The following is a 14,443-nucleotide window of genomic DNA, read 5'->3' on the forward strand; positions in this document are numbered from 1 at the left end:
CCAGGCTGGTGTCAAACTCCTAGCCTTAAGTAATCCTCCCTCCTCGGCCTCTCAAAGTACTGGGATTACAGGTATGAGCCACACACCTGGCCATTCAGTTATCTTTTCTATCGTTTGAGGTGCAAGTTGATTCAAGAGTAGCAAGTAATTTTTATTAGAATCTATGTCTGCATGTTGTTACAGTATATTTCTGTTAGAAAATACACAGACCCTTTAGCCTCAAATATATAAACCTCAGTCATTAATTTCAGAGAGAAATAGCTTTAATATATAATTCAAACTTAAGTGGGAAATTTTCAAGTCTGTAAGAGGGGATAGTGTAAAGTCCATGAAAGAGCCTAAATGTAAGAGCTAAAACTGCAGAAACTCTTAGAAGAAAATGTAGGGGAAAGCTGCATGGCAATGCATTTGGCAGTAGTTTATTGAATGGCACCAAATTGCACCAAAAGCACAGGCAACAAAAGAAAAAAATACATAAATTGGATTATGTCACAATTGAAAACTGTACATCAAGGGACAAAAATCAACAGAAGTGAAAAGTCAACCCATAGAAGATACTTATAAATCAGATATCTGGTAAGGAGTTAATATCTAGACTATCTGAAGAGCTACTATAAAAAAACACACCTAAAATCACACAAGTGTTCGTGAGGATGTAGAGAATTGGAACCTTTGTGTACCATTGATGGGAATGTAAAACAGTGCAGCTGCTATGGAAAATAGTATGTAGGTTCCTCAAAAAATTAAAGATAAAATTAGCATATGATACAGCAGTCCCACTTCTGAGAATATATCCAAAAGAATTGAAAAGAGGATCTTGAAGAGATACTTGCACAATCATGTTCGTTGTAGCATTATTCACAATAGCCAAGAGGTGGAAGCAACCTCATGTCTGTAGACCAATAAATGGTTGGAGAAAATATGGTGAACTACCAGTCGTGGTGGCTCACACCTGTAGTCCCAGAACTTTGGGAAACTGAGGCAGGAAGCACGCTTGAGTTCAGGAGTTCAAGACCAGCCTGTGCAATGTAGTGAGATCTCATCTCTACAAAACATGAAATTACCCAGGCATGGTGGCACGCACCTGTAGTCCCAGCTACTCAGGAGGCTGAGGCGGGAGGATCTCTTGAGCCCAGGAGGTTGCAGTGAGCTGAGATCATGCCACTGCAGTCTAGCCTGGGTGACAGAGTGAGACCCTGTCTCAAAAACAAACAAAAACAAGGAAAATGTGGTGTATACATACAATGGAAGATTATTTTAGCCTTAAAAAAGGAGGAAAGAAACATCATATGCTTCAACTTGCATGAAAATTGAGGACACTATGCTAAGTCAAATAAGTCAGTCATAAAAGAAAAAGACTGCATAATTCCACTTACATGAAACAAAAAGTAGAAGTGTGGTTGCCAGGAGCTGAAGGAGGGGGAGAAAGGGAGTTGTGGTTCAATGACTAGAGTTTCAGATTTACAAGATGAAAAAGTTCTAAAAATCTGTTGCACCACAATATGCATATAGTTAATAGTGCTGTACTGTACACTTAAAAATGGTTAAGACAGTCAATTATATGTTATGCATTTTTTTACCGCAATAAGAAATAGGAAAATAAATTCTGACACATGCTATAACGTGGATGAACCTTGAGGACATTATGCGAGGTGAAGTAAGCCAGTCACAGAAGGACAAATACTGTGTGATTCCACCCTGGAGTAGTCAAATTTATATAGACAGAAAGTAGAATGATAGTTGCCAGGGTGGCAGGGAGAGTGGAATGGGGATATTGTCTAATGGGTGAAGAGTTTTAGTTTAGTAAGATGAAGAGAGTTCTGGAGATGGATGGTGGTGATTCTTGCACAACAGTTTGAATGTACTTAATGTCACTGAACTGTACACTTACAAATGATTACGATAGTAATTTTATGTTGTCTTTATTTTATCATAATTTTTATTAAGTTCATGAAAGAAGAGTCCTGTTTGAGGTAGTAACAGTTTAAGTGCTAATTTTATACCTAATTTTAAGATGCAAGGCAATATAACATGTTTCTTACTAGAATGAGAGGATAATATCAATCCTTTTCAAAGAATTTTAAGTTTCCATGACAACATTTGAAAGTACTTTTTAGCACTTACAACCATCCATTCACATGAAATTTTATTACCCCTAGAAATTAAAGGGGAAGAAGCTCTTGGTTCCTATGGTGGTGGTTGTAAGAAATGTATTTAATAGGCAAATAAATTATTTCCTCAAATCTTTGTTTCTTTTAAACAAGAAAAAGAAGATATTTTCTTGGGCACTTAGAGTTTGTGGAATGCCCCTGTCAAGTATGACTACAATAGAGAGTTTGGAAGAAATAGCTGGAAATTAGATTGGTATTGTGGAGATGCTGTCATATTACAAAGAGCTTTGAAAGGCAGGCAGACAAATATAAAAATGTGAGCGCTGGCCGGGCGCATGGCTCACACCTATAATCCCAGCACTTTGGGTGGCCGAGGTGGGTGGATCACCTGAGGTCAGGAGTTTGAGACCAGCCTGGCCAACATGGTGAAACCTCATCTCTACTAAAAATACAAAAATTAGCCGGGCGTGGTGGCAGGTGCCTGTAATCCCAGCTACTCGGGAGGCTGAGACAGGAGAATTGCTTGAACCTGGGAGGTGAAGGTTGCAGTGAGCTGAGATCATTCCACTGCACTCCAACCTGGGCAACAAGAGCGAAACTTTGTCTCAAAAAAATAAATAAAAATAAAAAATAAAATAATAAAAGAACTGTGAATGCTAGTACATGAGTTGGGTGGTGGGGGTACAAATGTGCATTTGTTTTTATGGTTCATAATTCATATAACACAAATATTATAAATATATAATGCTAGAGAAGAAAACAGTTTAAAAATTGCCTTTAAAGAATTGAAGTTGCCAAATACCATAAGGACTCAGTATCAAACTTCTTGCAGTTGTGTATGAATTTCCTAGGGGCAAGCTCATGCTCTTTTCATCTGGGAATATCCAGGCCCTAATATAGAGGCTCCCATAGTAGATAAGTAGATATCCATAAATGTTATTTGAAAAAATGATGGGCTGGATTCCCTGTTCTCCTCTATTGCCACTTAATAATTTCTCATTCTCACAGAAAACTTTATCCTCAATTCTGTTATCTGTGTGAGTTGACACCAGCAGGTAAATTGTTCTCCAATCTAACCAGTATTTCTGTGAAATCAGTTCTTTTTATTCATCTCTAAGTAACTCATTTATCTCCCTTATAATGCTATCCAAGTGATTATTCATATCTCTTCTCTCAAGCCCTCTTGTTTGTCCTCTTTCCTAAACTTATGCCCTACAGAGAAAACTGAAACCATCTGGTAAATGCTCTTATTTGAGTTCTTATTTTCAGCAGGGCATGAATTCCATCTTACTTTCACTTTCCCTCTCTTCAGTCTGATGAACAGGCCACTTTCCTCCTTATTACCATTATTTTTGAAAATTCAAATAACGCTACAGTAGTTCTCCCTTATCGGTAGTTTTACTGTTCGATTTCGGTTACCCATGGTCAATTACAGTCTGAAAATATTTAATGGAAAATTCCAAAAATAAACAATTCATAAGTTTTACATTGTGCACTTTGCTTAGTAGCATGATAAAATCTTGCACAGACCTGCCCCATCCCACCCAGACGCGAATCATGCCTTTGTCCAGCATATCCACACTGTGTATGCTACCCACCACTTAGTCTCTTAGTAGCCCTATCAGTTACCAGACCGCAAAGACGTAGTATATAGAGGGTTTGGTACTATCCACAGCTTCGGGCATCCACCGAGGGGTCTTGGAATGTATTCCCATGGATCAGAGGGAACTATGTACATTATAGTGGGAGAGAAGAATCTCCCTCCTTCAGCTTTCATCTCAACCCAGCCATACCAAGACAGGTGGTGAAGATACCAATGCATCTTGCAAGACAGGTGGTGAAGGGAAGGGGAAGACAATGCCTGCTCAGACAGTTCTTCTCCTTTCTCTCTCCCCCCTCTAATTCTGACCCAGCATCTCTGGTCCATAGACGACCCTTCACTTCACTCCACTGTCCCCATTGTTCAGCATGGGCATCTGAATCGGAATAGAAACACCAGACTTATGCCCCGGGTTTTGTTTCAACATACCATTTATTGGTAGCTATTGTATGCCATGGACTGCACCAGATGCTTTGCATATTGTTTTGATTTTTGCACTTGCTGTCTAAATTCTAAATGGCAGTTTAGAAATGAGCACAATCTTCCGAGTGAGGTGATACATGCCTGTATTCCCAGCCTACTGAGAGGCCAAGGCAGGAGGATCACTTGAGTTCAGGAATTCAAGGCCAGCCTGGGCAACATAGCAAGATCCCTGTCTCTAAAAAAATAAATACATAAATACATAAATAAATATAAATGAATATAACCTGTGAGTAAGTTAGGAGTTGACTATAGGTTCTCAGTGCTAATAGTTCACATGGAATTTTTATTACCTTTTCCATTATTCTTATCAAACTGTTTTATAATATGTATTTTATCTTCCCTAACACAGTAGTAAAGTCTGGCAGAAATCTTATTTTCCTTTTGTTTGTCTCCCATTTATAGTATGTGGAAAAAGCACTCCCATTTACTAATGCTTCTTCAATGTACAATATTTTGAAAAAAATTTGAGAGCTTTATAACCTGCCCTGAGACCGTGTTCACATTTTGAGTAGAGCCATGAAGCTTGGTGTTTTCTTAATGATTACTGTTTAGCCATTAAAAACTTTAACAGATTATGTGGTCCATTCAGATAATGCTAATTGTGAATACTAATAAGCCTTTTTGATTATTGTTATCTGGTTATTAGTTTAGAGTCAGTATCAATAGATGATCAGTATATTACCCTTTTTCTTGCCAGTCAGTATTAATAAAACTTAAACCCCAGAGTAATTATGTTTTCTTTTTGGCACAGTAAGTCAAAAGATTTGACTTGATATCATTTATAAATGAATGAAATGATCAACTCTAGCAACTGAATTAATTGCCTCCAAGTCAGAGATCAGCAAGGATGCTTGGTTGTTTAAAAAGAAGGAAAATCCTTACATTTGATACTGCAGTTTAAACTAATTCTTTCATTCAACAAATACTTCGTACCCATTAAGCATGCATCAGAGATACAAAGTACAGTCCCCACATTTAAGGAGTTTGCAGTATAGTTGAGTCAGAATTCTCCTTATCCTCCACAACACCTAGTAGAAGTCTCGTACATAGATGTTCAAAATTAATTCACTTAGCAAATATTTATTATGTATGCCTAGTATGTGCCAACAGTGGTTGACAGATGATGCCACATTCTTACCTGGCTAATTTCTGTAGGTGGATGCTTCTTGGGAATTACAAATATGTCCATACTTTTCATGGGTTACTAGGAATTAAAATTGGAAAATTATCTTCCATTCTCCCAGCATATAAATAGTGTTTCTTAATTAGTGAAAGGAGGTTAAATTCATTAGACATCACAAGGCAATGGAAATCTGTCATAGTAAAAACTGTTCTGCATTGAGAGACTTTCTTTTCTATTAGTTGCAAATATTTAAATCATGTTTTAAGGAATATTTTTCCTTAATTTTAATCTATCCTATAAATATCACTGTGGTGGTAAATTAAACAAAATTTTAAAGCAAGAAAAATTAGCCCCCAGCATAGAAACTCTTTGTTTTGTATCTTATTTTCAAATAATGTGATGTTTTAAACTATTGGTTCACAACTTTGAGGAGGCTTTTGCCTCCTCAAAGAAAATTGGCAACATCTGGAGACATTTTTGGCTGTCACACTGGGTGAGAGCTTAGGAGGAGGCTACTGGAATCTTGTGGATAGAGACCAGCGATGTTGCTAAACATCTTGCAATGCACAGGACAGCCCCCTACAACCAAGAATTGTCCAGCACAAAATGTCATAATGCTAAGATTGAGGAATGTTGTTTTAGATCGTATATTTGTAGCAAATGGTGAAACGCATCCGAACATTGTATATAACATATAACACCAAAACATAAGAGATTAAAAACAGTTATTTCATTTTTTTCTCCACTCAGGATACCTGTTTTATTCAACAGAAGGCTTTTGGATGACATCTATATACCAGGAAATATAGGTTCCAAACTTTTCAAAGGCATAAGGTTTGAGTTCTCAAAGAGTTTGCATTGTAAAAATAGAGATGATATACAAACAAAAAGTTACAAAAGAATATGCCCTGTTTTATCATAGAGCTAAGCAGTAAATAGCTTTGTTGGGTGGGTCAGAGAAGGCTTGACAGAAGAGATGAAGTTTGAGTAGTGTGTAGAAATTCTGCTCAGACGTTAACACTCAGGTGCTAGCTGGGAAAGGACAGCGCAAGCAGAGGGAGTGGTGTGTGAAAACCTGGAAGCTTGTTAAACAGCAATCATTGATTGTATGTAGTTTATTATGTTGAGATGAGTCTGGAGTTTTAGGTAGAGACCTGCTTTAGGAGGAACTTGAATCCAGAATATTTGGACTTCATCCTGAGGATAGGGGTGTGATATGACTAATCTGCATTGTACAAAGATCATTCTGATGGTTATACGCAGAATGGAGATGAGAAACACTTTACAGTATTTTAACTGACACAGTAGGAGATCATGAAGGTCTGAGATAACATAGGAAGGTCCAATGCTCAGGATGTGGTGTCTCTTGAATGGTATAGGAAAACAGTAGATAAAAAAGATGTCGGATAACTTGTATGTTTCACGGATGGTGGAACCATTAACCAGGACAGAAAATATAAAGTCAGAAGGTACATGGTGGAACTAATTTTTCTTCAAAGATTTTTTTTTGAGGTGTCTGTAGAACGTATGTTTTTTGGCCCAGGAGTTTATTGAATACTTACCCAATTTTGAGTATTAGAAATGGCACAAAGGAAGCATGGCAGCTTAGGGGCAAAGAATTCCACTTGTAAATATGCCAGTGATTGCATTGAAGGCCTTGGAAGTACTACTTTTTTTTTTCATCTGTAATATTTGGAGTGTTCTGATGGAAACGTACCTCTTAGGGGAGTTGATATAACTGATACTGAGCTAAAGAATAATAAATTCAGACTAAATAATTGACTATTATACAGCATTTGAAAAATTATAGTAGTTAAACATTCTGGGGGCCATAGTAACCATTTGCCATGATAAATGTTTATACACTAAAGTTAGGTTCCTAAGATCACTCATTTTGATAGTCTTTGAATAACATCGGCTGAGTTGCATGGATTACCTCTGGTATGCTTTAGATAAGCTTTTGTTCTTAGTTTTCTACTTTTCATTACTCGTATAATTTTTATCTGCTTTTACATTAGAAGGAAAACTTTGTCCTACTGGTTAGATCCAAACTTCTTGTGCTAAGTATTTTTTATACGTTCACTGTAAAAAAAAAAAAAAAAATACTACCTTCAGAATGTTCACTGAAAATGCTTAGCTAATGAACATGAAAAGAAAAACAGTTGTAAAATGTTTGCCATTACTGAATTGTTTTAATGTTCTTCATTGAGGCTTCTCTGTTCATCAACCCTTTGAGCAGGAAGCAGTATAAGGTTTCTTATGGTTATTACTACTAACACATTGTAAAGATCTTTTTCCTTTAATCTATTTAGTACAGGATCTATTTAGTACTGGCCTGTGTCCCAGAATACCATCAGAGATAAGGCTATTATCCTTTCATTGAGTATTATCCTGGGAAAGTATTTATAAAATTGAACTCCATTGCACCTGCTGACCTCCTTTTTTAAATTAAGAAAGGGTGGGGATAGAGATTATGCTAACTGAATTCAGATGAAGCAGTGTATTTGGCAGCACTGACACAAAGTGCTTTAGTTAGGGCCTTTTATTTTGTGCAAATCGATTCCATCTTGGACTCTGAAAGAAATAAGTTGACAATTCAGATCAGGAAGTTGATGATCACATCGGGTGCTCGACACTTATTGGCACAGTTGCTGTTTTTCCTAAGCAATTCTATACTAGGACTCCTAGCTATTTCAGGATTAATCTAAAATGTTTCCTTGCCATTGTTATGTTTTCTGCAAAATTACTATAAATGTAATCTAGTGGCATTATATTCAAGTGTGAAAGACAATGCTCTTAGAAGAGTTAAATATTTAATATTCATCCTTAGCTTTTTAAAAAATAGATCATTAAAATGCAAAAGAATAGTCAAGCACAATTTTTAAAACTTAGTTTCTTATTGAGCCTACTTTAAGCTTAAAAAACTTGAAGAACAGTGCCATGTAACTCATAATTATCGCTTTAAAAATATTTTGCATTGTCAGATTACTCAGATTATCTTTATATAAAATATATGCTACATGCACTCATATCAGTATGCTGTTAAGGCTCACATATTTAATCACTTGGATTTTTTGCTGGTTTGGGGCAGCATTGCTAAATTAAATGTTGGTTTGTGCCTTTCTAAAAATTATTTTGATTGATAGGACAAGATATAAATGAAATAAATTTGTTCCCAATTTTGTTGTCCCATTAAATCAAGCTATATCCTTTTTTCTATATTCCCTTCCAGTTCCTTCTCCTATGCTCACATGCCTTTTCCATAATTAACTCAGTGTTGCAGTCTGCTGTTCACATTATATTTTAAGCTTTTTCTATGGTGGTATAATATAAAAGTTCAGTATCATCATAATATAGATGCAAAGCTATTCTGTTTATTTCATAATAAAGTATTTGACCAAATTAGTAATCTGGTGGGAACAGAAGTTAATAAAATATAAACCGTTTCTGTGATGAAATGCAGCAAAATTAGAACTGGAGCCTGGGTCTCCTCACTTAACAATATATTATACAATGAACCTTCCAGTATTCTAGTTGCTGTATTTTAAAATTAACGGATCAGGAAAATAAGACTTATGTTGGTTTTAGTGGACTTTATCCATCTCAATTTTCTATACTAAGGAAATTAATGTATATACCAGCTTTATAGAGTTATAGTAAATTATATAATACATTAATATATTATGTAAATTTTACACTGTATACATGTTACGTATATTCGATATGTGTTGGCCATATAATCAGAAAAATTAATGTTTTTTTGCATAACCAATCTACAGTTGAATTTAAGCTGTCTTAAACTCTGAAAACTAGGAATCACTTTTATCAGTTTATCAGTTTTATCAATTTGTTCCGTTTATTTACAGTTAGGAATGTTTCCTGCTTTTTAAATAAGTAATGTATTATCCAAATTTATATGAGTTAAATGCAGTAATTGTAAACATTTAGTAATGGTAGGCATAGGAAAAACAGGCATAATATGTAATTGAGCACAGGCTTTGTAGTCAAGAGACGTGGTGTTTAATCCCAGCTCTACTCCTACTAGCTCTATGTCCTTAGGCAAGTTATTTACCTTAGCTCTTAGCCTCTATTTCCTTCTCTCTAAAGTAGGCTTAATAATACCTGCCTTATAGACTTATAGTAAATTGTATAATACATAAATGTCATCTTGCAGAGAACCTGACACTCAATAAAGGTAGTTCTAGTACTTATTATTACCTTTAATATTAATTCAAATTTGTACATGAATTACATTAATAGTAATTTTAGAGAAGAATCAATTTTAAATGGTTGAGGACTTATACATCAAATCAGATTTCTATGAATTCTATAATGTTTGGAAAGCTGCATATGTTGAATGATACAAAATTAAAATGGATAGGGAGAGAATTTTTTCTGACTCTTCTGCCAGCTAACATATAATTTTTCTTTGAACAGGTTCAGCACTATGTAGCTACAACCTAAAGCCTTCTGAATACACTACATCTTCAAAATCTTCTGTTCTCTGCCCCAAACTACCAGTTCCAGCGAGGTAAATTTTATTGCAAAGTTGTTAACTTGTGACTGTTGTTTTTGTAGGTAAATTTTAAACAATATATGTTATTCTGAGAAAATAGTTATTTGATACCTGTTGGCCAGGTCCAATACTTTTATAACAAAAATTTTAAAGTAGGAATAGAAATGACATTATATATTTAATATTTAAAAACAACAGGTAGACAGCCAACTTTTCTTGTTCTGAGATATTTTAAATTTATTTTAGGGGCTTGCTTTTTTTGTTTTTATTTTCATGCCATAATTTTTAAGTGCGCAAAACCACTGAATTGCTGTAAAATCTGCAACAAACTTAGAAACCAACTCTCACAATCTCCAAAGAGTTTTTTTTAATTGATCCTAGTAATATTTACTGGGATTGTTGTAAATTTACTTTGTGGATTTAGAAAGTATGCCAGTGATTATTCCCCATAGTTTCAGGTTATATTTTTTAGGGCCATTCTCTGTATTAGGTTGTTTGCTATATCTTACCCAAGGTCTTATTCAACAAACATTTATTATTAAGTACCTACTGTGCATAATGGATACAAAGATGAAACAAGAAATGTTCTTTGGAAGGATCTCAAAGTAGTTACAAGTAAAGCAACATTTAAAATTATAAATAGATTTTTTGAAAGGAAATGCATTATCAAGCATTGTAAAATATATGCTCAGAATTAGGTATATGTATATGTGTGTATGTATAGTTTTGTATATGCATTTGTGCACATACATACACACACTTACACACTTTGGAATGTTGGTCAAATCACAACCTTAGTGTATATTGCCAACTGTGTGTAACATGAGTCAACTTCTCCAGGAAAATGTACTTGAGGCCACTTATAATTGCATCTCAATATATTATAGGAAGCTGTTGTATAAAAAATTTTGACACTCATGTCTACTTTCTTTTGGATTACTTATGGGTGTAACTTGGGTTTTATTAACTTGAATTTGAAATTTTCTGTTGAAAGTAGAAAAAAGATGTATCAGTTAAATATATTTTCAGCTCATTAATCTTGTCAAGTTGCTATTGAAAATCAAAATTTAAAGCCTGTAGACATAAAACTAAAGGAACTATTTTAAAAGATAGTAAGAGAGACCTACAAATTATGGCCTTAAACCAACAGCTACGGAGATTACATTCATCTAAGTTGAGAATATTAGGGAGGCTGTGGCAGTAAAGAAAAGGGGATCCTTCGAATAGTCTTAGGAGAAAATTTATCCATATAAAAATGAGAAAAGCTCTATACCCTTATCTATCCAACTGGTAAAGTCTGTTTTAAACATATACTTTGAATATAGAATCATGCTTTCAAGATTAAAACATATTACGACAGGATAGCCAGAAAGCCTGGTTATGAGAGAGAGGTCTCTGCTCCTGTGTAATGGGGGCAGGATGTCAGGTGGGGGCAGCTCAGCTCATCCTGCACATCCTTCCCTGCCTCTGACCTCTGATGCCACTTTGTTGAGGACTGCCTGTTCCTGGTTATCTTGGTTTTTTTCAGTTTTTGGTACACACATGCATCTCACAATGTCCTAGGGGTATTCACTGGAAGACAAAGAATAGTATCAGGGGAGAAGATTTTAGAGATGGACAGAAATGGCTTCTAACAAGGTCATCATCTAATATCTCAGTAATCTAAAATGCAGTGCTGAACCTATACCATCTGAAAACTGCATGCTGTGTTTAAAAATCCTTATGTTTTACTTATTTTAGTACATCACAGTCTGAGTATGTTATCACTTTTGTCTGAACCAAGCCAGCTGGAAAGTAAAAGAGAAGAACATTTGATAGAAAGAAGGCAAATCTTGTAAATACCAGAGCTATGTAGTATTAGGTAAACAAACTGAAAGGATCTGAGAATAAGAATAAATTTGTTTTAATAAAAAGACTTGGGGCATCACCCCGTTCCACACATCGTTGTATTAGATACCAAGTTTCCAAAGGTGAGTAAGACCTAGTCTCTGTCCTTAAACTCATAGTCTAGTAGGGACTATGTTTTTGGTGACTTTTTTTAATGGCAAAAGACCAGCACCAGGCAAAACTATGAGGCAGGCAAGTACCCCTCAGCATCCTTCACATCTCTTTTGGTGTCCTTCTAGGAGCATCCTACTGGGACAGAAGGACATGAACTTTGAGATAAGTCTGGGGTGAATTCCATATTACTTTCAATTTGTCACCTCTTGCAAGCCTCTTAACCTCTCTGTAAACCAAGTTTTTTCATGAGTGAAATGGGAATAGTCATACTCCCCTCAAGGAATTGTAAGAGTTAAACAAGATAATACTCATTAAACATCTATTACTGTGTTTGGCACTTGACTTAGGAGGTATTTCTTTAAACTTCTAGAACCTCTTCCTTTGGCCCGTCTTTCTTTGGTATCCAGGGGCCTTCTACAGCTAAAAGCAGCACCTGTTTTAGAGAAAAGCAATTGTAAACTAATTTTCAATGAAGCATTAGTGACACATAATAACCAGATGATTACCATTCCTAAAAGCTTTTGAATTTTAAAAACAAATGCCTAGAAAGAGTTGTATTTTATCCAAATTCATAATTCTCTATTGGTGAAATGCCAACCACGGTGGCAGTATGGGGAATAGCTAGCCAGTATACTTACAGTGCTTTTAGAAATAGCTGGAGAAAACAGCAATAGTAGAAACAGATTACATAAATTCAGTTTATTCATCATGTGTTTGGGCACCTCTGGATGACAGAAAGTTTACTAGATGCTGGGGAATTAATGATACAATAATGTATAAATGACAGATTAATAGCCAAAGGCCAGATACAGTGGCTTATGCCTGTAATCCCAGCACTTTGGGAGGCCGAGGCAGGTGGATTGCTCGAGGTCAGGAGTTCAAGACCAGCCTGGCCAACGTGCCAGAACCCCATCTCTACCAAAAACACAGAAATTAGCTGGGCGTCGTATTGCATGCCTGTAATCCCAGCTACTCAGAAGGCTGAGACATGAGAATCGCTTGAACCTGGGAGGTGGAATTGTAGTGAGGCAAGATTGTGCCATTGCACTCCAGCCTGGGCAACAGAGCAAGACCCTGTCTCAAAAAAAAAAAAAAAAGAAAAAAGAAAGAAATTAATAGCCAAGAAAAAAACGTTATCTGTTCATATTTTTCAATGGAGGATTCAAGGATAAATTAACATTTACAAATCATCTACTACTTGCCAGCTATCCCACAGTATCTCTCATATATATTATCTCATTTAACCTTCACAAAAACCTATCAAGATATTGCCCCCAATTTGTAGGTGAGGAAAAAGAAGATGAGAGAGGTTATCTAAAGCCATACAACTAATTGCTGCAAATTGGAATTTGAATCCAGGATGTTGTAATCTATACCACAATGAGTGTTCAAAAACAACAAAGAGTATAGGAGTGAAAGAAGGCCGGGCACAGTGGCTCATGCCTGTAATCCCAACACTTTGGGACACCAAAGTGGGAGAATCACTTGAGCTTGGAAGTTCAAAACCAACCTGAGCAACATAGCAAGACCCTCTCTCTCTATAAAACATACATGCATGCATGCATACATACATACATACATACATAAACAAATAACAAAAATGTTTTAAAAAGGGTGAAAGAAGAGAAAAAAGAAACACCACTCCATGTTTAGACTCATATTTCCTGCCTTTAGTGTACTGTAGAGATATTGCCAGAATACTTCATTGTTATACTTACTTAAATAAAACTTTGGCTAGAAATCATGTGTAATTGTTTCTTTATAACCTGAGGTTCTAAAGTAATTATATGAGATGCAGACCCCTGCCTTCTTGTGAAGGCAAATGGACAAGTGGTATTAGGCATTGTTAGTCATCATACTTTAGGGAGCTTATTAACTGTGATGATCTGAACTGAAAGGGAAATGGACAGTATGTTTGCCAAGGTAAGATATAATTTTCATATGAGGGACTAATGTAAAAACTTTAAAAGAGTCATTATAAATTCATTTTGTTCTTGACTGCTTCAGCTAGTGAAACAGCATCACTTCCTAATGTGACTGTATCGACTTACTAAAGATTCAGTATTTGGTGGGCTTTGGAATGTAGAAAAACTTACTGTATATAGAATACTTTAGGCTTGTCCTTTTAATTAAGAAGCACAAAATGTGTCATTTACATAAGATACTAAAGTAGAAATGATCTCATAATACTAGCTCCTCAAAAGTATTATTTTCTCAGAGGTATATGAAATTGGTGTATTCAACTCCACCTAAATTCATTAAATCACATGGGATTTCAATGCTAACATATAAAACAAACCATTTCGATGACACAATTATTACTTATTTTTTTTTTAAATAAGAAAACAATTCAAGTATCAAAACCCTGTGGCCGGCAGAGTTGTTTCTGTTTGGGGAAAAGTTGAGAAAAAGAATGACAAGTAAGGAAATCTAGTTTGTTTAGATTTCAAACAAGAGAATCTAGTGCTTTTTACTTTAAAGCTAAGTATTTCATCTTATTTTTGAATAATGTCCCTATATATTATTTCTTCTTATGTTTGCCTTCTATTTTTGTTTTTCATTACCACTAGGAACAGATTTTGACTATCAGCTAGACAATGTAGTTAATC

General features: G+C 35.4%; 1 protein-coding gene across 5 annotated transcripts in view; it reads left to right on the forward strand.

The window, feature by feature from the left end:
• LOC105481019 (solute carrier family 44 member 1) overlaps window positions 1-14,443 on the forward strand; it is a 243,524-nt gene that overhangs the window by 143,331 nt on the left and 85,750 nt on the right. For all 5 annotated transcript variants that reach the window (XM_071078099.1, XM_071078098.1, XM_011740264.3 and 2 more), the window contains one exon: window positions 9,755-9,848. In XM_071078099.1, coding sequence (XP_070934200.1) covers window positions 9,755-9,848 — 94 coding nt within the window. The remainder of the gene's footprint in view (window positions 1-9,754; window positions 9,849-14,443) is intronic.

This window comes from Macaca nemestrina, chromosome 14, assembly GCF_043159975.1.
Source record: "Macaca nemestrina isolate mMacNem1 chromosome 14, mMacNem.hap1, whole genome shotgun sequence".
Lineage (NCBI taxonomy): Eukaryota > Metazoa > Chordata > Mammalia > Primates > Cercopithecidae > Macaca > Macaca nemestrina.